Source organism: Astyanax mexicanus, chromosome 4 (assembly GCF_023375975.1).
Source record: "Astyanax mexicanus isolate ESR-SI-001 chromosome 4, AstMex3_surface, whole genome shotgun sequence".
NCBI lineage: Eukaryota > Metazoa > Chordata > Actinopteri > Characiformes > Acestrorhamphidae > Astyanax > Astyanax mexicanus.
The window spans coordinates 35,102,590-35,127,211 of record NC_064411.1 but is presented as its reverse complement, the minus strand read 5'-3'; the positions used below and the strand labels follow the sequence as shown (position 1 = coordinate 35,127,211).

The 24,622-nt window shown below is 38.1% G+C and overlaps 2 protein-coding genes across 6 annotated transcripts; both read right to left on the bottom strand.

Annotated features, from left to right (window-relative positions):
* Positions 1 to 1,447: 1,447 nt before the first annotated feature.
* Positions 1,448 to 9,773, bottom strand: LOC103031898 (deleted in malignant brain tumors 1 protein). Its single transcript, XM_049478499.1, is given in 17 exon segments — positions 1,448 to 1,483; positions 1,803 to 1,895; positions 2,025 to 2,175; positions 2,482 to 2,547; positions 2,660 to 2,968; positions 4,023 to 4,091; positions 4,193 to 4,498; positions 4,659 to 4,994; positions 5,180 to 5,503; positions 5,592 to 5,906; positions 6,037 to 6,192; positions 6,195 to 6,341; positions 7,068 to 7,370; positions 7,463 to 7,771; positions 8,023 to 8,325; positions 8,738 to 9,046; positions 9,618 to 9,773. Coding segments are annotated over 16 exon segments (3,471 nt in total). The 5' UTR covers positions 9,676 to 9,773; the 3' UTR covers positions 1,448 to 1,483; positions 1,803 to 1,885.
* On the bottom strand, positions 9,748 to 23,227 carry LOC111190929 (antigen WC1.1-like). 5 transcript variants are annotated; one of them, XR_007438851.1, is made up of 13 exons: positions 22,974 to 23,227; positions 20,902 to 21,193; positions 20,199 to 20,501; positions 14,410 to 14,715; positions 13,364 to 13,435; positions 12,823 to 13,131; positions 12,369 to 12,422; positions 12,120 to 12,284; positions 11,901 to 11,990; positions 11,124 to 11,186; positions 10,550 to 10,612; positions 10,094 to 10,241; positions 9,748 to 9,830 (listed from the first exon to the last, which is right to left on the bottom strand). XR_007438851.1 is itself a non-coding variant. In XM_049478512.1 (12 exons), the coding sequence occupies exons 2-12, from the start codon at positions 21,173 to 21,175 to the stop codon at positions 10,235 to 10,237; spliced, it is 1,716 nt and encodes a 571-aa protein (XP_049334469.1). In that variant the 5' UTR covers positions 21,176 to 21,193; positions 22,974 to 23,227; the 3' UTR covers positions 10,019 to 10,234. The 5 variants fall into 5 exon arrangements, 4 of the variants coding, with proteins under 4 accessions (XP_049334469.1, XP_049334468.1, XP_049334470.1 ...); XM_049478512.1 differs by lacking the exon at positions 9,748 to 9,830 and having other exon boundaries at positions 10,019 to 10,251; XM_049478511.1 differs by lacking the exon at positions 9,748 to 9,830 and having other exon boundaries at positions 10,019 to 10,241.
* Between the last annotated feature and the right edge of the window lie 1,395 nt (positions 23,228 to 24,622).

Sequence of the window (24,622 nt, the reverse complement as noted above, 5' to 3'; positions counted from 1 at the left end):
TTCAATTTGATTGCACATTGAAGTTGATACTTTCTTCTGAATGTAAATTTTTTTTATGTTAATTTTGCTCTTAATGTAATATCTATGTTGCAGAAGTTCATACTTATTTTTTGTATTATGTTATTTGTAATGTGATCTATATATATAAATCACATTACAAATAACATAATAAGAAAAGTCTCCTGTTTTTTTTTACAAGTGTTGTAAAAATATATATAAATAACAAATATTGAAATATGTAACTAAATGTTGGGTTTATTATACGATATCGTATAATAAACCCAACATTTAGTTACATATTTCAATATTTGTTATTTATATATATTTTTACAACACTTGTAAAAAAAACGGGAGAACTTTCCGTCTCCCATCTTTTTAGTGAACTTATTCTAATGGTTCAGTTCATCTAAAAGAGCTGTTATGCCCATCACTACGAAAAATAACAAAAGGCTAGTGCTAACTGGTTAACTCTAGCTCTCACTCTCAGCACACACTCACGGGCAGCTCTTCTCTCTCTCTCTCTCTCTCTCTCCCTACACACACACACACACACACACACACACACACGCGCGCTTTCCTGCTCTGCCCCTCCCCCTACCCCAATCACAAGCCCAGCACAGAACAGAACAGAACAGTGAATTCACAGTGAACAGAATATAAAAGCAGCTTCGCTACAATATAGCTAATTGTTAAGAATTTAAAGATTAGGCTCCTGAAAGCCAGTAATGTTGACCCTGCTAAAAAGTCCAGCTCAAAATCAGAAGAAAACATTCCCTATACTCCCTATATTTAACGATCTAGCCTCCCAGTATAAAGTACGTTTTTTCTGCTTTTGAGATGGATTATTTAGTAGAGAGTGTAAATCTGTACTGCAGTAAAAGTGTGTAGTTTCATAAACTTGGCTCGACCTAAATTTGGCTCACTATCTTTATAGGTCAGTTGCTTTAAAACAAAGTAATGTTAGCATAATGTAATGGAAGTGTGACTATTTTCACCGGGTAAAAGAAGCTTTTTTTTTTAACACAGGGGGACTAATTTCATCCCTTAATTTAAAACTTCACAGTGCTCCAGCATGTTTCCTAACAAAAATAAAGTGAACATGACTTTTATTAGGGATGTTTTAGTTGTTAAGATTAGAATTTGCTCACTCATACATAACTCTACAGACCCATCACAATGTTTGAGTTTTGTTCCACAATAACATCATCGTAATTATCTGGTTCTTCCTCTGCAAAAAAAAAAGAAACAAAATTCTTAATGACTGATATTGGTCATTTCATCTGATATCTTTCTCTTTTAAATTGCTAGCTTTATACATGGGAAAGTTGAAGAAATATATATATTTTTTTTTTTGCAGAGATGCAAATAGGCATTAGTGATAAGGACAGATAAAAAAACAGAAGCACACCTGCTGCACTGTCAGGTGTTTGTCCAGCAAAAATGACATCATAACTTAACTGCATTTCCTCATTATCTGCTTTACCTAAAACATATTAGAATAAACTGATATTACTAATATGTATTTTCAGTTGGCTTTTTATTTCATTTACATATATTTTATTCCTAAAAACATAATTTTATCTTCACATGTGTAAGTGTGTAACATTATTCAGTGGGAAGAAAAGATAGATAAATTGGTGTAATTTATTAACAAAGGAAGAAAATCTACAAAAAAAAACACTACTAAAATATAACAATATGAAAAGAGAGTTATCTGACAAGTATTTGATTAACTGCTACATTATTTCTGTAAAGACCAGACATTTCTGCTTTGAGAGAAAAAAAAAACATTTTACTCTTACTTTCAGTTGAGACAGTAATTCTTTTAGGGATGAGCCTGGTGTCAATCTCCTCATAGACAGGCTCAGCTGAAGTCTTCCTCCTCTTAGAGATCACTGTGAGAGAGACAGAGAGAAACACGGAGTCAGTTCAGTAGAAGAGAAGACTGATGACAGATTGAAGTACTAATGATGATTAGAGAAAGTACAGAAAGTGGATTGTAGATGATCTCTGAATCCCCCTACCTCTCCTGAGCACTCTGTTCTGATAAAACAGCACAACCAGAAGCACTAAGGCCAGGAAGAGCACAGATCCCAGAACCAGGAGAGACACTGGATAGATGGAGGGAACAGCTGGTGGAGGAGTTTATGATTCTTATTGTCTGTGGTTGAGAATCTAAAAAACAAATATACAAAATGTATAGACAATTTATACATGAACACACTCCTTTTATTGGATGTGAATAATTTTGTGATGAATATTATGGAAGATGACATATGAAATGTCTATAAACACAGAATGATCTAGACAGACTGGTGCAAAGCACATACAGACTTTCACTATTGTTACTTTCTATCCTTCCCAAAAACATTACAATTATTAAATGATGGAAACCAAATGTGTGTGACCAACATTATGATCAACAATAGTTTCCGAAGTTGCTATCAAGCCTGTTTACAATGGAGAAAAGTGGTCCCTGACCTTGCAAGACAAAATGTCCCATCTGTCCTCTTTTATTATTTAAAGGGAAAGTATGATACAGGAAGCCTAGTGAGTGAGCATAAAATAACAATGTGATGTAAGTATTTTTCTCAAGCATGTGTAAAGTTTCTGTAACAGTTAGGAGGCAAATATATTCAGTTGTGTCTGTTCCTCTGACCTCCACAAGTGACTCCAGCACTGTGGGAGCAGTCAGTGTGGTTCTTCAGGGAATGAGGACAGTCCCACAGGTGAATCTCATTCCCTCTACACTTCACTCTGTTCATCCAGATAGTTCCTCCACCAGAACCATCAGCAGCTCTTCTATTAGCACTCAGCGCCGGCCCACAACCCAGCTGCCTGCAGATCACCTGAGCATCCCTGATGTCCCAGAGATCACCACATACAGACCCCCATGTTTTATTATGATACACCTGCAGCCATCCAGAACAGCTTCCTACTCCTCCCCTCAGCCTCAGAGGAATGTGCTCTACAAACACACCACAGAGGGAAAAAAATGATTATCCATCAAAGTCTTACAAACATTTACAACAGTCGTATATACTGTATGATGAAATATGTTCTTATAGAGATGTGGTAAACCACAAAAAAGCATTGTAAGATGAAAAATATATACAAGCAGAAGAGAGCAGGAGAAAAAAAAACAGAAGTAGCCATAGTAAAAAAAAAAGCACTTACCTTGTTTTACCGTTTTAGTTGAAACAGTTGATTTTTTAAACTAATATTTTTTTTAAATAAGATTTTGCTTCTAATAGAGTGTAGTTTGTCTGTCTTCAGCAAGCTGTCTGTTACACCTGTTATTTCCACCACTAGGGCTGTGCCATATCGTATCAAACGCAAAAAACGATACTATACCCTGAAATATCGTGCCATATCACCCACCCCTAATTATCACTGCAGGGCACCACTGGGGTTGCTGTTTTTATCTGTCCAATATTATTCATTTTACTTTAATCCTCGATTATTTAGAGTGCATTAATAGTATCATGACTTTCTTGATCACTGATGTCTGTTACCATCTGATAAAAAGTCTTGTATTTTTTTATATCGTAGTTTGGGGGGGGTGCCATATCATATGCAAAAACGGAATTTAATTTTTATTTTGTTTCAGTAGTGTATTTTTAAAATAATATCTTTAATTCAGTGTTTTGTCATATCAACAAGAGTACTGTTATCGCGATAAATGCCATGAAATATCGTGATATTGTTTTAGGGCCATATTACCCACCCCCATCCACCACACCTGTCCTGTCTACACCTGAATTCCTCAGACTTACATAGACACTCTGATGGACTCCATTACCCAGAATCCCTCTCTAAACCTTTGTTAAAAATATCACTGTAGAAGTGTTATCTAAAATATGTTAAAGTGCAAAAAAATATGCAAACTACAAATAAAACAGTGCGAGCAAAGACAAGAATTGTTTATTAGTGAAAGCATGCTGGCAGAACATGCAGTCAAAAAGAAAGAAAATGTAGTTTATCAAAGACATGATCATTTTGATAATGATAAGTTTTCTTACTTGAGCACGGTCTCTCATGAGGAGATGAATCACACAGCCAATTTGTCAAATCTAGTGTATTTCCATTCTCTGTGGTAGGACAAAAAATCAAATATTATGAAATTCCAATTACAAACTACATTAGTTCTAGCATTCTTTAAAGTCTTTAACACCTCATCATATCTGCCTACCTGAGCTGGTAATGCAAGCAACCTCATTGCGATTATCACACCTGTTCTCCCCCCAGGAAGAAGATGGACAGTGCCACAGAGTGGAGTCATGTTTCCTACATTTTACATTATCCAGCCAGTTAGGAGCTGATTCCACTCTTGCTTTAGACCAAGACTCACTGCCAGTTCTTCCACAGTTCAGCTCTCGACAGATCAATTTTGCCGTTTCATCAGTCATCCCATTTACACACACATTCCCCCAGGTTCCATTATAGAACACCTCCAGATTCCCCTCACAGCCCTCAGTCAGTCTGATCTCTTTATACTCTGGCAGGAGAAAGATAGCTAGCTAGTTATGCACATTGATTTAAACGTGCAAAAGTTTTTTCTTTAATTATTCAAAATGTACCTCCAGTTGTACATAGATAGGGCATTGGTACTTGATTACAAGATCATTACAAACTGAGCAATTCAAGATACGAAGTACCTGAGCACACGACTCCTACATCATCCTTGTGTCCACATTCATCCTCTCCACACAGCTGATATCTGCAGTTCCACAGAGACGCCTCGTTCCCCTCACACTCCACCTCATTCAGCCATATGGGTCCAGTTCCAGATCCAAACCGGGCTGGTACTGGTACTGGAGCACTGAGGGCCACTCCACACTGCAGCTGCCTGCAGACCACCTGCGCATCCTCAATATCCCACAATTCATCACTCACTGTCCCCCATGATCCACTGTGGAAAACCTCCAGCCTTCCTGCACAGTCTCCCCCAGAACCAACCAGCCTGATGGAGCTGTGGACTGTGTTAGATGTACCTAAAATTTACACAAATACAAAAGATGTTTTCAAACTCCTTTCACAAGATATGTGTTGTGTATATGTACTCATATTTGCCAAATAATTATTCTCAAATGTTCAAAAATATGGATAATAGAGGCACTTTTGCATGTTATCATACATACAAATAAAATTATACATATATTAACTGTGCAATGCTTACCAGAGCAGGTGATGTAGAGCTGTACTGTGGAGCTGCAGTTATCTGCTTGTGAGCTGCTGCAGTTCCTCAGATGAGCTTCACTCCCAGAGCAGTTGAAACCCGTCACACACATGTAGCTGTGTTCAGGACTGGATGAAGAGGAGCTGGAGATGTTGAGTACAGAACCACAGCCCGGCTGTCTGCAGACCACAGAGGCCTCAGACTCACTCCAGGAGTCCAGCAGAACTCTCCTCCAGTCCTGCCTGAAGAACACCTCCACCTCCCCCTCACACTCCATCCCTCCAGACAACCGCACTCCTCCCTCATGAGACGCCAGAGAAGAACCTGAAGAGAAAAAAAAATATTACTTGGCTTAAAATGAGGGAGTAATAAACTTTCAGTTATTTATTATACTGCAACTGTAAGATCTCACCACTACAGATAACTCCAGCATCCGGTTTATGAGAGCATGCAGTTCGACTCCATGATGAAATGGGACATTTTAACAGGTGTGTTTCGTTCCCCTGACAATCAAACACATCAGCCCAGATCCGGCCACTCCCCTCCCCAAACCAGTCTGACCCCAACACAGCCACAGCACTCCCACACTTCAGCTGAGCACAGAGGACACTGGCAGCTCTCATATCCCAGCTTACATCACACACTGTACCCCACTCACTGAGGTACCGGAGCTCCACTCGACCAGAACAGGAATCTGAGCCGTTCATCAGCCGAGCCTGAGCGTGACCTGAATTTACAGAGGAAAAATAGTAGGCAACAATAATACAATACAATAATAAAAAAAATACAGTAATTACAAACTAATTGCTCACAGTTTAGTACTAATCTAAATCTTTTACAAACATACTTCATCATACCAGAGCATCTTAGTCCCACATCCTTGTTGTGAGAGCAGTTGGGTTTCAAGGAAGGAGATGTCTGGCAGAGGTACATATGAGATTCGTTTCCTCTACACTGAAGCTCCTCTGACCACATCTGACCCTCTGCTCTACCAAAAGCAGAACCTCCACAGGAGAACCACAGCCCAGCTCCCAGCTGCACACAACCTCTGCATCCTGCTGGTTAAAGTCAGCATCACACACTGGAAGCCAAGAATTCCGATGAAGCTTCTCTACTCTCCCAGAGCATGCGTTAGGACCACCAACAAGTCTTCGCTTGTCACCTACAGTATAGTATTTGTGTACATTGATCATCAAAAAACACTGCACCCAGAAGAAAGCATCAGATTACAAGGCTAGTCAGAAGAAAGATGTGCTATGCCATGGCTAAACACATTGACAGGTCAATCCACTAATCCACTAAAAAGTGCTGGATACTGTTGGACCCACGATCAGCACTCTACCACATCGCAAAATCACATTAGTGAAAGCACATTAGGAATGCCACACATCTGACATGTTGCATTACACACTGTATGTGTAGTTCCTTAAATATTACTCATCTTAGTCTAAATGAAATAATTTATTATTCCTCACACTGCCTGTAAATCAATGGTAGACATTTAAAAAAAAAAAACATACTTGTAGTTTTAGATAAAAAAATAAGACTTTGTAAGTTTCTTTTAAAATGGTCACCAAAAACAATTCAACATAGTCAAAGTCTAAACATTTTTTCATATGTATAAAACTTTTGCTTTTTGACTTCTCTGCAGCACTCCTTGTAAACTTAAAAAGTCTGGTTAGCCCTCAAGGACATAAATGACAAATCAAATTAAAGGTTTCTTAATGTTTTAATGTCTTAATATCTTTTTTCATAATATTGTGCAATACAGAAATCAATCAAACTGGTGGATTTGTGTCTCCTTCACCTGTCTGTTATCTGAATTTGGTGGATGTGTGTTTTTGTCAGTGTTTTGTGTGAAATTGACAAAACGAAGTGAAATACCTACCAGAACATGCCAGTCCCACATCATTATCATGGGAGCAGTTGTGTTTGAATGAAGATGATTTTGGACAGAAGTGAATCTGAGATTCGTTTCCTCTACACTGAAGCTCCTCTGACCACACCGGACCCTCCACTCTACCAAAAGCAGCTGCTCCCAGAACCTCCACAAGAGAACCACAGCCCAGATCTCGACACACAACCTCTGCATCCTGCTGGTTAAAGTCAGCATCACACACTGTGACCCAGCTCTCTCCATGAAGAACCTCCACTCTCCCAGAGCAGTGAGAACCTCCAACCAGCCTGACTCCTAGGTATGATCAAAATATAATAAACATTATGCAGTGGCTTAAAAGTTTTTTTGATTACAGAAGTTCATACTAAGTTTTTAGTGTAACTCACTTGAACAGATGACTCCAGCATCTTTAGGATGATTACAGTTATGTTTACCCCATCCTGCTGATTTACAGTTCTTTAGTATGGATTCTGATTCTCTACACTCCACATTATCCATCCAGATTGGTCCTGATCTTGATCCAAAATAAGCACCACTAAGTGCACCTACAGCCTCTCCACAGCCCAGCTCTCTACACACCACTGCAGCATCTCTCATATCCCAGTTATCATCACACACTGTTCCCCACTGTCCTTTATGAAGAACCTCCACTCTCCCAGCACAGCGACTTCCACCATCCACCAACCTCACACTTTCTAAAGAGCAGAAAGAGAAAGATTGCATGTACAACTCAAACATCATTTTGCATCTTTTAAAATCTGGTAAAACTTCATTTTAATGCTATTCACATGTGCTATATTCCAGCATGCACAAATATGGACTATATCAATAAAAGAATTAAGAAGAATGTGTTTCATGAAGTACATTATACACTGACCACTAAGAAAAGAACATCTTTTCATCAAGACTCTAAAAAGAAAAAATAAATAAAATATGTAGCTCTCACCAGAACATGCCAGTCCCACATCATTATCATGGGAGCAGTTGTGTTTGAGTGAAGATGATTTTGGACAGAAGTGAATCTGAGATTCGTTTCCTCTACACTGAAGCTCCTCTGACCACACCTGACCCTCCACTCTACCAAAAGCAGCTGCTCCCAGAACCTCCACAAGAGAACCACAGCCCAGATCTCGACACACAAACTCTGCACCCTGCTGGTTAAAGTCAGCATCACACACTGTGACCCAGCTCTCTCCATGAAGAACCTCCACTCTCCCAGAACAGTGAGATCTACCCACCAGTCTGACTTCTACAATGTGTTTATAAGAGCAAAGAGAACATGTATGTTAATATTAACACACAGCATTGGGAGGTTAATTTGAATAGGAGGGAATTAAACTTATATGGGGCAGTGATTTTTATATTTTGCACTTTTCATTAACTGAAATACAAGGATGTTAAAAATATATATATATATTATTTCTTAGTTGCTAATTCTAAACCAAAGCATTCAAAACCACCTCTGTAATAATCCATTTATTAAGTGTATGAAAGTGAATTTAGGTTCAGGCTTAAACTTTTCATGTTACAAAGAAGTTTTTTTTACAGGGGTGTATATAAAACAACTAACAGTTGTTTAATTCATTCAGTACATTCCAACACAGGCCTCATCACATTTGTTTACATCTCTGTGTAATGTGTTTTATTTTTTTGCATCTTACCTGCACAAACAGCACCAGCGTCTTCATCATGATTACATCTCTGTCTACCCCAATCATAAGACCTACAGTTCTTCAGTGAAGACTCTGATCCAGCACAGTTAGCATATTCCACCCAGATCGGTCCTGATCCTGATCCAAATCGAGCTCTCCGTGGTGCATCTATGGCTTCCCCACAGCCCAGCTCTCTACACACCACTGCAGCATCTCTCATATCCCAGTAATCATCACACACTGTTCCCCACTGTCCTCTATGAAGAACCTCCACTCTCCCAGCACAGCGACTGTCACCATCTACCAACCTCACACTGTCTGTGTGGAGAAAAAAACAAACACACTGATAATCAGAGAATAATTACACTTATACTCAAATAATAATACTCAAATAAGGCTGAAATACAGTTTAGACCAAATCATTACACCTTACTGGATATCAAACGCTCCCATTTAGAGATCATAAGAAATCAGTTCACTAATTTGTACTTCTATAGCAATACTAAAATGGGCTGACAGGATGATAGCAAAGTGTACATCACATGAATGTAAGATGAAAAAGTAAATATATACTCTATATAGTTTATTTAAAGAGTTCTCACATAATTCTTGTTCATTTACTTATCAGAGACACCTGCTCAGTTTGAAGTTAATAGTGTTTTCAATTAAATGCCACATTATGCAACCTCATTCAGCATGTCTGATTTGGTAGTGGATCAGTAAGGGTTTCCCCATGGTGCATGACAATCCCTGGCCCAATGTGGGATAAAGGAATTCATACCATTCACTGCCCTTTCAATAACACCCTTACAGAAAAAGAGGCCAGTATACATACAGTCCACAAAGTTAGTGTAAAGATATATATATTTTACCAGTATATTATACTTACCAGATGTGACGAGAGTGACAGTGGTCAATAGAAAAATGAGTAGAACTGGGATGTCCATCTCTTGCACACACACTGCTCAACTCAGCAGCAGAACAAGCTTCACCTCTACTCAGCCAGATAAGACTCGAGAGAGAGAGAGAGAGAGAGAGAGAGAGAGAGAGAGAGAGAGAGAGAGAGAGATTCCCCACAGCGGCCAATCACACTCACTATGACCTTATTAGAAAGAGGAGAGGAAATTATCAAACATTTTCAGTGACAAATCAGAAGAAGCATTTTTTAATTTCTCCATATTTTTAAAAAGCGTCAGCACTAATTAACACAGCTCCACAGCTACATATATATATATATATATATATATATATATATATATATATATATATATATATATATAACATACATATATTTTGTTTTCAATTCAGATAGCAGAAACCCAGCAAAAAGGAATAATATTTGTTACAAAATGATAAAAAAGATACCTAAAAACAATTTGCATGTTTTGTTCCCTAGTTTTGTTTCAGATGGATTAAAAGTGATTTTTCTGAGTAGACAGACTGGTCGATCTCTGTCAGTTGGTCTATTCGTCTTCTTCAGACATCTGTACGTCCTCCACCACATCATCATAGTCTTAATATAACTGAAGGAAAACAGCATATACATAATAGAAATTATATTTGAAGCAAGTATTAGTGCTGGAAGTCTCAGTTTGTCATTGCATTTAATGTCGTTTAATCAGAGAAATATAATTTATTTAAATACAGCGATGAAGATGATTAGTTCCATTAACAGTATTTAATACCAAAAGAATAGAAAACCATAATAATGTATGCTGCACAGACATATATAGATATATTTTTGATTAAGGTGAAAAGCAAATATAATTTGCATGTTTACCATGTGTCCACAATAAATCGTACGTATTAAAATATCCAAACCTGTTGTAATGTGTGGGCTCTCTTCAGCAGGTATGATATCATCATAGACCTCGCCATAGTTTTCTGTAAAAATAAAAAAATGCATTGCAGCACAGCAGCATCAGGATGATGGCAGCAAGACACTGTTACTCAAAGACTCAAACTTTTAAAATACTAAGGGGTTTTCAATGTATTGGTACAGTCACCCTCTGCGATCAGAACTGGTTGACAAATCAAAGTGTGTCCCTTTAAAAAAAAAATCCTTTTGCAATCCTTTAGTTACCCCTGGGCAATCCTAAAATCACTATTACAAACTGTACAGTAGGCAAGACATTGTTTTTAACTTGTGCCAGACATGGATATACTGGAGTAGTCAAAGATAAATTGAATTTAGCATTAGCATTACCCGCTAACCACGCTCACTATTTCCCCGTTCAGGGGCGAGTCTTATCGGCCTGAAGCCTGATGCTAACTGCTAAAACACTTCAGAACCCTACACATATTGCATGGAACTTTTTTCTATAAAACAAAAAATATATATGTTTTTTCTTCTGCATTAAAAATTCTAACACACATTCAGTATATGTCAACTTACCTGAGAGAAGCTCCTCATCTACGTCCTCATATCCTGAATGCTGATCTTCAGAGATAAAACTTCCTGTTAAAGGAGATCAGAACAGTCAGAATGCCAAAGTTCAATTATTTAATCAAAATCTACAGCAAAAAAATGTATTTGTAAGTCTGAAAATGAGATGAGGCTTTAAGCCCAATCCCATTTCACCCCATGGCCCTACCACTTACCCCAACCATTCTTTGAGTGTAAAGGGTGAAATCCTCCCCATAAGAATTGGGACAACACTTCATGCACCAGATACGTCATCAGAAGCACTAAGGTTCAGTAACCTAGCTAATTTTATGGCATTGTATGTCTTCAGAAAGGTTGGTGATTAAGGAACAATTGTCAATTTCTTAATTCCTGTTATGGGGAGCTCGGATTAGCTTTCATTTTATTTACTTGTTCTGTTCCGCCTTAAATGATGCAGCCTCTGCTGTCTCTCGCACCATTTAAGGTGAAATGGGAAAGTTGGCTAACAAACCCCATCCCTTTCCTCTGCTTTTTAACAGCAGTACAGGCCTGAATTGATAGTAACAGATATGTAATTCTTCCTATTATAGTCAGTGGAGTAACACATATTATTTTGAACCTGTAAGATAAGGTAACAATGCTACAATTGATTTACTGCATGTAGTGTTTTCATTTATAGTCATTTAAACACTCAGAATTGCTATTTGATATCTGACCTTAGATCCACTTTACATACTGTGTAAAACTATAGACTGCCTTCAGTGAAACTCTCTACATACAATTTACCTCTTTTAGTATATCTGTTAGTGACACATTTATGGTTAATCTCTTCATAGACTGCCTCAAGCAGAGTCTTCCTCCTCACCTTAGAAATCACTGTGAGAGAGAAAGAAAGAAACATGGAGTCAGTTCAGTAGAAGAGAAGACTGATGACAGATTGAAGTACTAATGATGATTATAGAAAGTACAGAAAGTGGATTTTAGATGATCTCTGAATCTCCCTACCTCTCCTGAGCACTCTGTTCTGATAAAACAGCACAACCAGAAGCACTAAGGCCAGGAAGAGCACAGATCCCAGAACCAGGAGAGACACTGGATAGATGTATGGAAAATTAGATGATGGAATTTTTGAAGGAGGAACTGTCTTTTTCTCTGTTAGCTGTGCTGGTACTGAAAACACAGAATAAAAACACTGTTGAACACTGCATAGTGTTGTTTAAAAAAATCACACAAAGGAACTAATTAAAAGAGTACCTGTGGTGTAAGTTGTAGTTGTTTCAGATGAAAAAGGTAATGTGACAAATATGTCTGAAAGAAATATCATAAAAATGGTCAAGAAAAAAAGGTTACAAAAGGAGAAAGAGATTAGAGCAGCATTATTTAAGAAATGGTATTTATTGTTTTTGTGTTTATTGTCTTTGAAACAAAAGAAGTATATGGCTGATATGGTAATATTGTAGGTATTTTCAAAAATATTGTTGCATTATTGTCTGCCAATGTTACTTAGTGTATTTATCAGTGTTGTGAGCCTAAATCAGCCATAATATAAATGCTATTCTCCCTTTTACAGGTCAGAGGAGCACAATAATAATAATATTGAACCTGACTGAAATACAGAGTACATACAGAGTAAATACAGAGTTATGCTTAACATAACCATAGTTATCTACTAGAGTTAATACTAGATTAAAAAGACGTTCTCGCACACCTGCACAGGTGACTCCAGCACTGTGGGAGCAGCCAGTGTGGATCTTCAGGGAATGAGGACAGTCCCACAGGTGAATCTCATTCCCTCTACACTTCACTCTGTTCATCCAGATAGTTCCTCCACCAGAACCATCAGCAGCTCTTCTATTAGCACTCAGCGCCGGCCCACAACCCAGCTGCCTGCAGACCACCTGAGCATCCCTGATGTCCCACAGATCAGCACATACAGACCCCCACTCAGCATTATGATACACCTCCAACCTCCCAGAACAGATTTCCTCTCCTCCTCTCAACCTAATAGGCATGTAATCTACATCACACATGAACAGACACATGAATAATATTAAATTTTTATAACAAAACTACAGCAAACTGCATTAGTGTTTTTATTTAATCAGTTTTCACTCAAATCAAAGATCAACTGATGAAAAGGGAAGTTTAGAATTATTTGACAAAACAAGTTAGAATGTATGCACAAACAAATCTGATTAATATGTATACTTACTCAAGTAGTGAATGGAGTGGTAGTCAAATATTCGTACTTGAGCACTGACCCTGGTTTGGAAATAAGAAGAATTTTTGAAGGTTTTCAAATGCAAGCTGTTTCTTCTCTCCTAGAAATGGAGACACATGCTATAAATATTACAAAAATCAAATCAATACTACTAAACTCATTACTAAAATAATGATCTCAGCAATAACAATTGAGAGTTTCAATTGAGCGGCAAACCCCCTCATTTCACACCAACGCACAGAATTAAAAGTCAGTCTGGTTGTGCTGATTTTCAAATAACACCAGGCATTCTAACAGGGCGCACAGGAAACTTCAAGCTGCACCAGACTGCTCTTTTTCTCTAACCCCACCTAACTATTCCAGCAATGACAAAAACAATTTTTCAGTGCGATTTTCGTTCAGAACAGGCTCCTATTAGTAAATGTACACCATTATTGTAAGTCACTTTGGACAAAAGCATCTGCCAAATGTAATGTAATTCAATGTAAAATATCTTATTATTTCACTCACAAATGTAATTTTTTCTGATACACTTTACACTTTTTATTAAAATGTGTTCCCAGCATGACCAGATGAGTGTAAAAAGCACAGCAAGGTGTAGCTTGTAGTCCCAAAAAATATCAAGCAATGCTGCACACATACATTGCCATGAAGAAGTATTTGCCCCCCTACAGATATACTGATATTTTTCTGATTATTAAAAAAAACTTTAACATCAGACAAAGATAACCCGAGTAAACATAAAAAAGCTCATTTTAAATGATCAGGAATAAAGGAATTTAAAGAATTTCTTGATTCTACAGGTCTGGCAGTAATCAGGCCTGGTTGAGTTAAGTGAAACTGAATACTCATCTATCCAAAAAGTGTAATTAATCACATTTTATTTTTAAGGGGGTGTTTGGATATTTTTTTCCCTTAATAAATAAAATGATTATTTAAAAATTATTTTATATTTACTCAGGTTGTATACACTTACACAGGGAAAGAGGATGAGGAAAAGTGAGGGTGATTCGGTCACCACAACACTTTCTTTCAACACAACTTTTTTATCTACTACAAAGAAAAACAACATACCGGAGCAGGTAATGTGAGTCACCTCACTGCTTCTATCACAATTGTTCTGACTCCAGGATGAAGATGGACAGTGAAACAGAGTAGAGTCATGTTTCCTACATTTTACATCATCCAGCCAGTTAGGAGCTGATTCCACTCGTGCTTTGGTAGCTCTCTCAGTCTTAAATCTTCCACAGTTCAGCTCCCGACAGATGAGACCCATTGTTTCTACATCCATCCCATTGTTACACACATTCCCCCAGGTTCCATTATAGAACACCTCCAGATTCCCCTCACAGCCCTCAGTCAGTCTGATCTCTTTATACTCTGATAAGAGAAAATGCTTTATGTTAGACCCTGGAGTTTTCATGTAGTTTAAAACAAACTTAATGAATCAACACTATTAGTTAAAAGTTTTAGAACACCCCCATTTTTTGCCATTTAAGCTCTCCAGCCCAGTTAATAACCTGAAATGGTACAAAATCCAGTGTGCTCAAATGGTACAAAAGTTAGCAGTGCCAGGGCCTAAACAGAAAAGGACCCCAAAAAAGTGTATATTGTAAAAAAAAAAAAACTGAATATATTTGTTTTAAAGAAAGCTTTGGAAATTGGCGCAAAAATAAGAATAAATTAAGTCTTAGTCTGTAGTAAAGTTAGAAGAGAATGCGTTACTGCACTCTTCTACTGACTTTGTAGTAAACTGCACTTTTATCATAATACCTAAAAAAAGACACCAAAATACAGATCAATTTGAAACAATTTAGTTTTCCCTTTAGATACATTCTGACACATTCAAAAAAACAAGAAAAAAAAAAGGTACAGGAAGAGGTCTGGCTGACCCACATGGCAACAACTTTAGATTGGTTTAACAAGTCTTATTTTAACAGTTTAACTAAGTCTCACTTTCAGCACTGAAGAGAAAATTTAGAGGTCTCACAGGTGAAGTGTTCAATGTAAGAACACCAGCAATCAGCACACTGTACCTGAGCAGACGACTCCTACATCATCCTTGTGTCCACATTCATCCTCTCCACACAGCTGATATCTGCAGTTCCACAGAGACGCCTCGTTCCCCTCACACTCCACCTCATTCAGCCATATGGGTCCAGTTCCAGATCCAAACCGGGCTGGTACTGGTACTGGAGCACTGAGGGCAACTCCACACTGCAGCTGCCTGCAGACCACCTGCGCATCCTCAATATCCCACAATTCATCACTCACTGTCCCCCATGATCCACTGTGGAAAACCTCCAGCCTTCCAGCACAGTCTCCCCCAGAACCAACCAGCCTGATGAAGCTGTAGCCTAAACTTCAGAGAAACCAGTTCAAAGTATGATTTCTTAGTTCACCCGTAGTCACATGATGATTGGTTCATTTCAGATTCATAATAATTATAATAACCCTTACAATAAAACAAAATAAAACAATTTCCCCCTAACAACAGGCATTATTCACTACAATTCCAAATAATTTGAATTAATGTACCAGAGCAGGTGATGTAGATCTGTTCTGTGGAGCTGCAGTTAACTGCTTGTGAGCTGCTGCAGTTCCTCAGATGAGCTTCACTCCCAGAGCAGTTGAAACCTGTCACACACATGCAGCTGTGTTCAGGACTGGATGAAGAAGAGCTGGAGATGTTGAGTACAGAACCACAGCCCAGCTGTCTGCAGACCACAGAGGCCTCAGACTCACTCCAGGAGTCCAGCAGAACTCTCCTCCAGTCCTGCCTGAAGAAAACCTCTACCTCTACCTCCCCCTCACACTCCATCCCTCCAGTCAATCTCACTACACCCTCATGAGACGCCAGAGAAGAACCTGAAAGTACCACAAATATATTTTAGATTTTACAGGCTTAATAAGATTGTTTTTACAGCACTTGAAATAAATCAGATTTAGAAATTAAACACATTGTTTTTTTACAGGTACTGCTGCATTAGCTGAGCTATATATGGAGCAAAATTAGAAAATGATTTTCAGAAATCAAAATTGTCTATGGAAATGTATATACATGTTCAAAACTGAGATACATTAGTAAATTAATTGAAGTGAAGTAAAAAAAATATATATATAAGAACATTATATGGGCACTTCCTCCTAAAATCACTTAACAGCCCATTGATAAGAATGTTTAAGATTCTTAAAAGCTCACCACTGCAGATGAGTCCAACATCCTGTTTATGAGAGCATGCAGTTCGACTCCATGATGAAATGGGACATTTTAACAGGTGTGTTTCGTTCCCCTGACAATCAAACACATCCGCCCAGATCCGGCCACTCCCCTCCCCAAACCAGTCTGACCCCAACACAGCCACAGCACTCCCACACTTCAGCTGAGCACAGAGGACACTGGCAGCTCTCATATCCCAGCTTACATCACACACTGTACCCCACTCACTGAGGTACTGGAGCTCCACTCGACCAGAACAGGAGTCTGAGCCGTTCATCAGCCGAGCCTGAGTATGACCTGAATTTACAACCAAGAGACTCGTAAAAGAGCAAGTTCTCTCCTATACTGTATATTATATAAAGAAATGTTAGACAATAATATCACATATTATACTGTACCAGAACATACAAGTCCCACATCATTACCATGAGAGCAGTTGTATTTGTGTGAAGAGGTTATTGGACAGAGAGTAATCTCAGATTCATCTCCTCTACACTGAAGCTCCTCTGACCACACCTGACCCTTCCCTTTACCAAAAGCAGCTGCTCCCAGAATCTCCACAGGAGAACCACAGCCCAGCTCTCGACACACAACCTCTGCATCCTGCTGGACAAAGTCAGCATCACACACTGTGAACCAAGACGCTCCATGAAAAACCTCCACTCTCCCAGAGCAAACATGAGGACCATCAGCAAGTCTGGATGTCCTGTGATCTGTGTGTAATGCAAAAATGTTAAATCTCTCTCTCTCTCACAATCAGATTAAATAAAGACTTGTATAATAGACAAATGCTAAACAAAACAGAAGGCTAGTAATGAGATGAAAAAATACTAGAGTTGTCAAATTAACATGTTCACTTCATTAATGAATAAAAAAAAATTAACACAAATAACAAAAATACTGCTCATTAATTACCCTATTTTGTGCCCTCTGACCTCCGACGCTAGATCCCAGTTCACAGATCATATCAAACCACATAATCTACCCAATTCATCCATGTTAATAATACAGATTAATTTAGCTAGGAAAACAGTTGGCATCGCCAAATAGCCATAGTGGCTAATCCGCCATTTTGAAAATCATAACAAAAGATTTATAGAAAAACAATAAATATATATATTTTTTTTTAATCTGACTTTTTTGTTGGTCAAAATATAATTAAATATCTAAATTCTGTCCATATTTGATATCTTAATTCTGTCCATATTTGCATATTATTTTTAATCATTTTAAGCAGGGCTGGTATATTTTATTATTACACAGCAAAGCATTTAAGCTGTTATTGTAATAATAAATGTAAAAATGTTAACTATTTTAGAGTAGCCTAGAATATCTGGCATGTGTGACCTTCATTTATATTTTTTGTAATTTGCATACGAATAAAGGAGCATCAATTTATAACATTTTTTTAAGATATGTACAGTATTTACAGCATCTTTACTGACTGATTTTTTTAAGCGAAACAGCAGAGTGGTATAGAATACCATAGTCTGGCAATCTCAGTGTGTGATGTACACATCAGGAAGTTGTTCAGTTGAGCTGTACACATTTATATCAAAACGATAACACATCGACTAAAATTAATATATTGTGACATAAGTTTTGTCATATCGTCCCGCACTAAATTGTTAAGCTGGAAATGGCACTATGTTTCTAATTACAGTGTGTTGACTGGTTTTGTTTTGGCACATAAAGTGTTTGAGAAGTTGTCTGGAAGTGGAAAGGACTAATGCATTTTGTTTCATTCAGGTTATAATTTTGAAAACAAATGTTGTGCTCTAGCAAATCAGTACCGCAGACCCTTTTTTATTAAATTAAATTTTATCAAACAAAATGAAACTGACTAGACAATATCTTGGGTTAATATTTTCAGCAATTAAATAAAAGTCAAAGCAAATGTTAAAAAAAAACATCACTGCTTCTCACATTAGCTGTAACTGTCAGAATTTACTATGTAATAGAATATTTAATACGGAATAGGTATACAAAACAGTGACATTCCATCATATGATCTCTGATTTGATTTTGTCTATGATGTGTCGAAACATTCTCAGAAAGTTCACAAATGTAATACATGTTATACGTACGTATTACAGTTTTTGTCTAATTAAAACATACCTGAACAGGTAAGCTCAATATCCATATTATGATTACAGCTGTGTTCACCCCACCCTAATGATCCACAGTGTTTCAGTGTAGACTCTGATCCAGTACACTTCACATGACTCATCCAGATCGGTGCAGATCCTGGAACAGCTGCATCAGTCCTAAACGGCTCTCCACAGCCCAACCCGCTATGAAATTTGCACCAGCACCACAAATTGTTCCCCACTGTCCTCTGTGAAAAACCTCTGCTCTTCCAGCACAGCGACTGCCACCATCCGCCAACCTCACACTGTCTGTGTAAGAGAAAATAAGAACAAGAAAAATTTACCGAATTATGAACTAGTAAGAGTAAAAATGGGAAACATTTTTTTGAAAAACACTTACCTGCACACACCAGACCCACATCATTATCATGGGAGCAGTTGTGTTTGAGTGAAGATGATTTTGGACAGAAGTGAATCTGAGATTCGTTTCCTCTACACTGAAGCTTCTCTGACCACACCTGACCCTCCACTCTACCAAAAGCAGCTGCTCCCAGAACCTCCACAAGAGAATCACAGCCCAGCTCTCGACACACAACCTCTGCATCCTGCTGGTTAAAGTCAGCATCACACACTGTGACCCAGCTCTCTCCATGAAGAACCTCCACTCTCCCAGAACAGTGAGAACCACCAACCACCCGGACTCCTAAAAATTGTGAACATAAAGCTGAATTTAAAACATATGTGAGTCACTGCTTCAACATGAAAATGTCTTTCCATGTCATTGAATCTCTGACATTAACACAGCAAGAATGGTCAAAAGAGATATGGCATTTAACCTTCAGTGGAAAAGTTGACTAAATGAACGCTATCTGTTTCCTTACAAACAGTACTACTATGCTTAAATGGACCCTAAGCCTCTAAAATGGGTCCTTTCCCACCACTTACAAGACTTTGTTTTACATGTATGAAATATTATGAACAGTTTCCTGTTCCTAGTTAACAGAAGGGAACATAAAATAATTTACTGATACAATTTACCTGAACAGATGACTCCAGCATCTTTAGAATGATCACAGTTATGTTTACCCCATCCTGCTGATTCACAGTTCCTCAGTGTAGACTCAGAGCCACTGCAGTGCACATTATCCATCCAGATTGGTCCTGATCCTGATCCAAAGTAAGACTCATGATATGTATCTACAGCTTCTCCACAGCCCAGCTCTCTACACACCACTGCAGCATCTCTCATATCCCAGTTATTACCACACACTGATCCCCACTGTCCTCTATAAAGAACCTCCACTCTCCCAGCACAGCGACTGTCACCATCTACCAACCTCACACTGCCTGTACAACAGTGAGTAAGACAGACCAAGACATTGAGAAAGAATGGAAAAAACATGTATTTTCACCACTATAAATGATGTAAAGTAGAATTGTGGCTGAAAACTGAAATAATAGCAAGACATTTGCATTTTTGACAGAATTACAAAAAGTTTACATAAACATTGAGCTAATCTTAATGACATTAATCACAAACATGCAGCTCTTACCAGAACACACCAGTCCCACATCATTATCATGGGAGCAGTTGTGTTTGAGTGAAGATGATTTTGGACAGAAGTGAATCTGTGATTCGTTTCCTCTACACTGAAGCTCCTCTGACCACACCGGACCCTCCCCTCTACCAAAAGCAGCTGCTCCCAGAATCTCCACAGGAGAACCACAGCCCAGCTCCCGACACACAACCTCTGCATCCTGCTGGTTAAAGTCAGCATCACACACTGTGAACCAGCTCTCTCCATGAAGAACCTCCACTCTTCCAGAGCAGAGAGAGCCATTAACCAGCAGGACTCCTAAAAATTACCATGAAAAAAAGAAAGCTTATTTATCAGTAATGATAAATGATTAAGCATGATGATGCTAAATATTGCACAATGAATGATTCATAAATGCATTGGAAAAAAACTAAAGAGAGTATAAGGATTCAAAATAAGTTCAGTAAAGCTATGAATTACATTAAACAAATTAATATGGATCAGCAAAATTATGAAATCAGTAAAAAAAAAATCAGTAAATTAATTGTTGGTTGAGAATTCCAGTGTACAGCACAGTTTGGTGATTGCTCAGTTTAAACATACCAATTTACCTTGGCAATCAACAAAGATTTAGGGTGGGTTAAAAAGGAAAATCATATGTGCTGTACACTTTGCCTACATGGCAGATAATGTACAGTCCCTGTTTACAGTGTTTTACCTGAACAGATAACTCCAGCATCTGCAGAGTGATTACAGTTATGTTTACCCCATCCTCTCCTTTGACATTTCTTCAGTGTAAACTCTGATCCACTACAGTCCACATCATCCATCCAGATTGGTCCTGGTCCTGATCCAAAGTGAGATTTGCCCAGTGCATCTACAGCTTCTCCACAGCCCAGCTCTCTACACACCACTGCAGCACCACTCATATCCCAGTCATCACCACACACTATGAAGAACCTCCACTCTCCCAGCACAGCGACTGCCACCATCCACCAACCTCACACTGCCTGTACAACAGACAAGAAATAAAGAAAGAAAGAAGCGAATAAAAAAAAGAAATAATAATATAGGTCTATGCTTCTTCAGCCTCGCAAGGTTATTTAACATAATTCTGAACAGATTTCGCTAAATCAAACAGCCCGAAAATGTTTTAAATAGCTCAATTTTAACGCTCTAATTACTAAAAAAATGGCTCGGGTTCAGAATGACAGTTTATGGCTCAGGTCGGGTCTGGCTCGGGCAGAAAGTGCATGGATTTGGGCCGGGTCGGGCTGGATTTTTGGGCCCGATCTAAGCTCTACCGCTCCACACACTGCAGGCTTTTTGCAGCGGGGGAGCCATACACTTTTACAAAAACACAGTTAACTCTGGACTGGAAATATTCCGCTGTTTTAATCTTTCCAGACCTTGTCTCACCCCTAGGCTATTTTAATTAAGTTTTTCCAATAGCAAACTATTTAAAGTTGGCTTATTTAACGTTATATAATATTTACATTCTTCATGCTGATGCTAAGCTAATGGTGGGAATACACATTCATTGAACTCTAGACAAGAAATATGTGCAGTTTTAATCTTGCAAGGTTTTTTTTTTAATCGCTAGGCTTTTTTATTGAAATTTTCCAACAACAAACTATTTAAAATTTACGGTGGCCGAGAAAGCCCAACGCAGTGCAAATTGAAAAGCGCTGTAAAAGCACAAAACACATCCATCAAAATTACAACACAGGCGCAGCAACTAGAAAAACGCGCTGCAACTAGAAAAACGCGCTGCAAATAGAAAAACGCGCTGCAAATAGAACCACAACACAACGGAAGTGAGTCACAACACAACGGAATTTTCCCGGGGGACCTTAAAAGATACTGTACCAGCTAAGCTGCGTCTTCAGTAACGTCTCGGACTTCACTATGTGTACAAAGGACAATACGTGGCAAACAAGGCGTTTTGTGAAGCAGAACTTTTAATAATATGCACACAACCGTGGTAATCACAGGTAATAAACATTACTTACTTTTCAGAAGCTTGTTTGCCACTTATTGTCCTTTGTATACAGCTGGTACAGCATCTTTTAAGGTCCCCCGGGAAAATTCCGTTGTGTTGTGACTCACTTCCGTTGTGTTGTGGTTCTATTTGCAGCGCGTTTTTCTATTTGCAGCGCGTTTTTCTATTTGCTGCGCCTGTGTTGTAATTTTGATGGATGTGTTTTGTGCTTTTGCAGCGCTTTTCAATTTGCACTGCGCTGGGCTTTCTCGGCCACCGTAAAAATTGGCTTATTTACATAATATTTATATGTAAGTTACTTAACGTTACTTCTAATGCTAATATAATGCGGGGATACACTTTTAACACCTGACCAGAAATATGTGCAGTATTTTAACAAAACAATTTCAACAACAAGTTGGCTTATTTATATGAAATTTACATATAACGTTAACTTTATTCTTCACACGAACACTGAGCTAATGCTAAGCTAACAGCGCTAAGCTTACACCTGAGGAAAAATATTGTGCTGTTTTAATTTTCTCACACTTCGTCATTAAGCTATTTTATCTAGGTTTTTCACACAAAAAACTATTTCAAATTAGCTTATTCATAAGACAAGTCTTAAAAATCTGCTCATTTTCAAATGCAATTCATATTACATTTAAACTATGGCAATGTTTAGCTATCCTTAGACAACTAACGTTAGCTAACTACCTAGAAAGAGAGGCAAGGCCAGCACGTGCAGGTGGTGTAAGACACTACAAATACATACATGATCATAAAATAAAGGACCTGGTCGAACTTACCTTATATCTTAGTAGCACAACAAGTCCTGAGGTGAGCTGAGCTGAGCCTAAATGAGCTGTGCTTCCGCAGCAACTAAAAATGTGCTGCTTGGCGCGTTGTGGAGTTTGGGTTGTGATTATAGACTGTATAAAAGTATGGACTGGACGGTCCCCATTTACTCTCATTAAGGCGTTTTAAAGCCAAAATATGGCCGAAATGGAAGCTGCCATCTTGCCTGCGCTTGAAGAGGCAGTAGAGGCAAATTGGAGCCAGAACTGGCGTGACAGAGGTGGGAGGCGGGGGGCGGGGCCGTGTGACTGCTCAAACCCCGCCCACTCCACGTAATTTTCACCAAACAAGTTTAGTTACTTTACTTAGCTAACCTGAGTTGGCTAACCTAGTTAACTATCGTTAAGTACCTAAGGCTAAGTTAAAAACCTAACGTAAATACTAAAATTAGGGAGAAGAACAAAGTATGTGTAAGGGATAGTATTAGTATAACAAAAAAAGCAGTAAAAAGCCAAAGGAGCCTCACCTTTTCTGACCGCAGTTTTAGGATTTAGGAATTAGGAACATGAATATAAGTACCTAGTTTTCTGTTTATAAGCATTTTTTGTTCAGTTTTCTTGTGTATTATTTTGTAAAGAAATAAATCTTTGGTTTGGAAACCTAAAACGCGAGTTGGAAAGTGAGTCAAGAACCGCATGGATCTACAGTATGAATACTAATGAACTGATGGAGAGAAATGATCCACTTACCAAAAAAAAAAAACTGGAGAGAAAGTTTTCCTGAGGGTCTGTTACAACAGGTAACTGCTGAACAAGCCTTTGCTTTAATTCAGAAATGTAAATTTTAACAGTAAAATCCGAATGTCAGAAAGATCTGACTGAGCCACAAGTGGGGGCGGTGCGCGTTCACGCTCTCAGGCGACTTGTCAATCAACTTGCACTCAGGCGTAAATCACTACATCGCCACACTCCTTTAAATATCACGTAATAATTCCTATAAAATGTATTAACTGTAAAAACAAACAAACAAAAAAAAACACTGGGGTTATTAACAAAGGAGTGGGGCTTGCAGAATGTACAGAAATCAACTTTCCAAAAAAATCCTGGATGTGAAATTTTTGATTAAAAATTCCGTCATCTTTCATTCAGTTGAATGGAAATAGGCTTTAGGGTTAAAAGCTGTACTGAAACCAGCCACCAGAGGGCGTAAGAGACGTTGTGGCTTCACTTTTCAACCCCTGTCGTGCTGTCCATACTTATATACAGTCTATGGTTGTGATCAGTGCGGTCTCAGCAAATCAGAGTGGTGTTGACTGGTTAAAATCAACCTAACAATTTTCCGCACAGATTGCATTTTCAAATAGAAAAATACATTCATAAATACCTAAATTCGTTAATTAATTAAAAAGATACAAAAATATAATCTACTAAATAATTAATAATAAATAATTATTAATAAATGACGCTTAATCAAATAGTCTATATTCATACTGATTAGATAGATAGATAGATAGATAGATAGATAGATACTTTATTGATCCCCGGGGGGAAATTCTTGAACAATATTTATAACAATGATGTTGATATATTATAAATAAAAAATGATATGTATTCTTTAGTAATGTCAATTTCCTGCACCTGTCACCATAACGTCCAAAAAA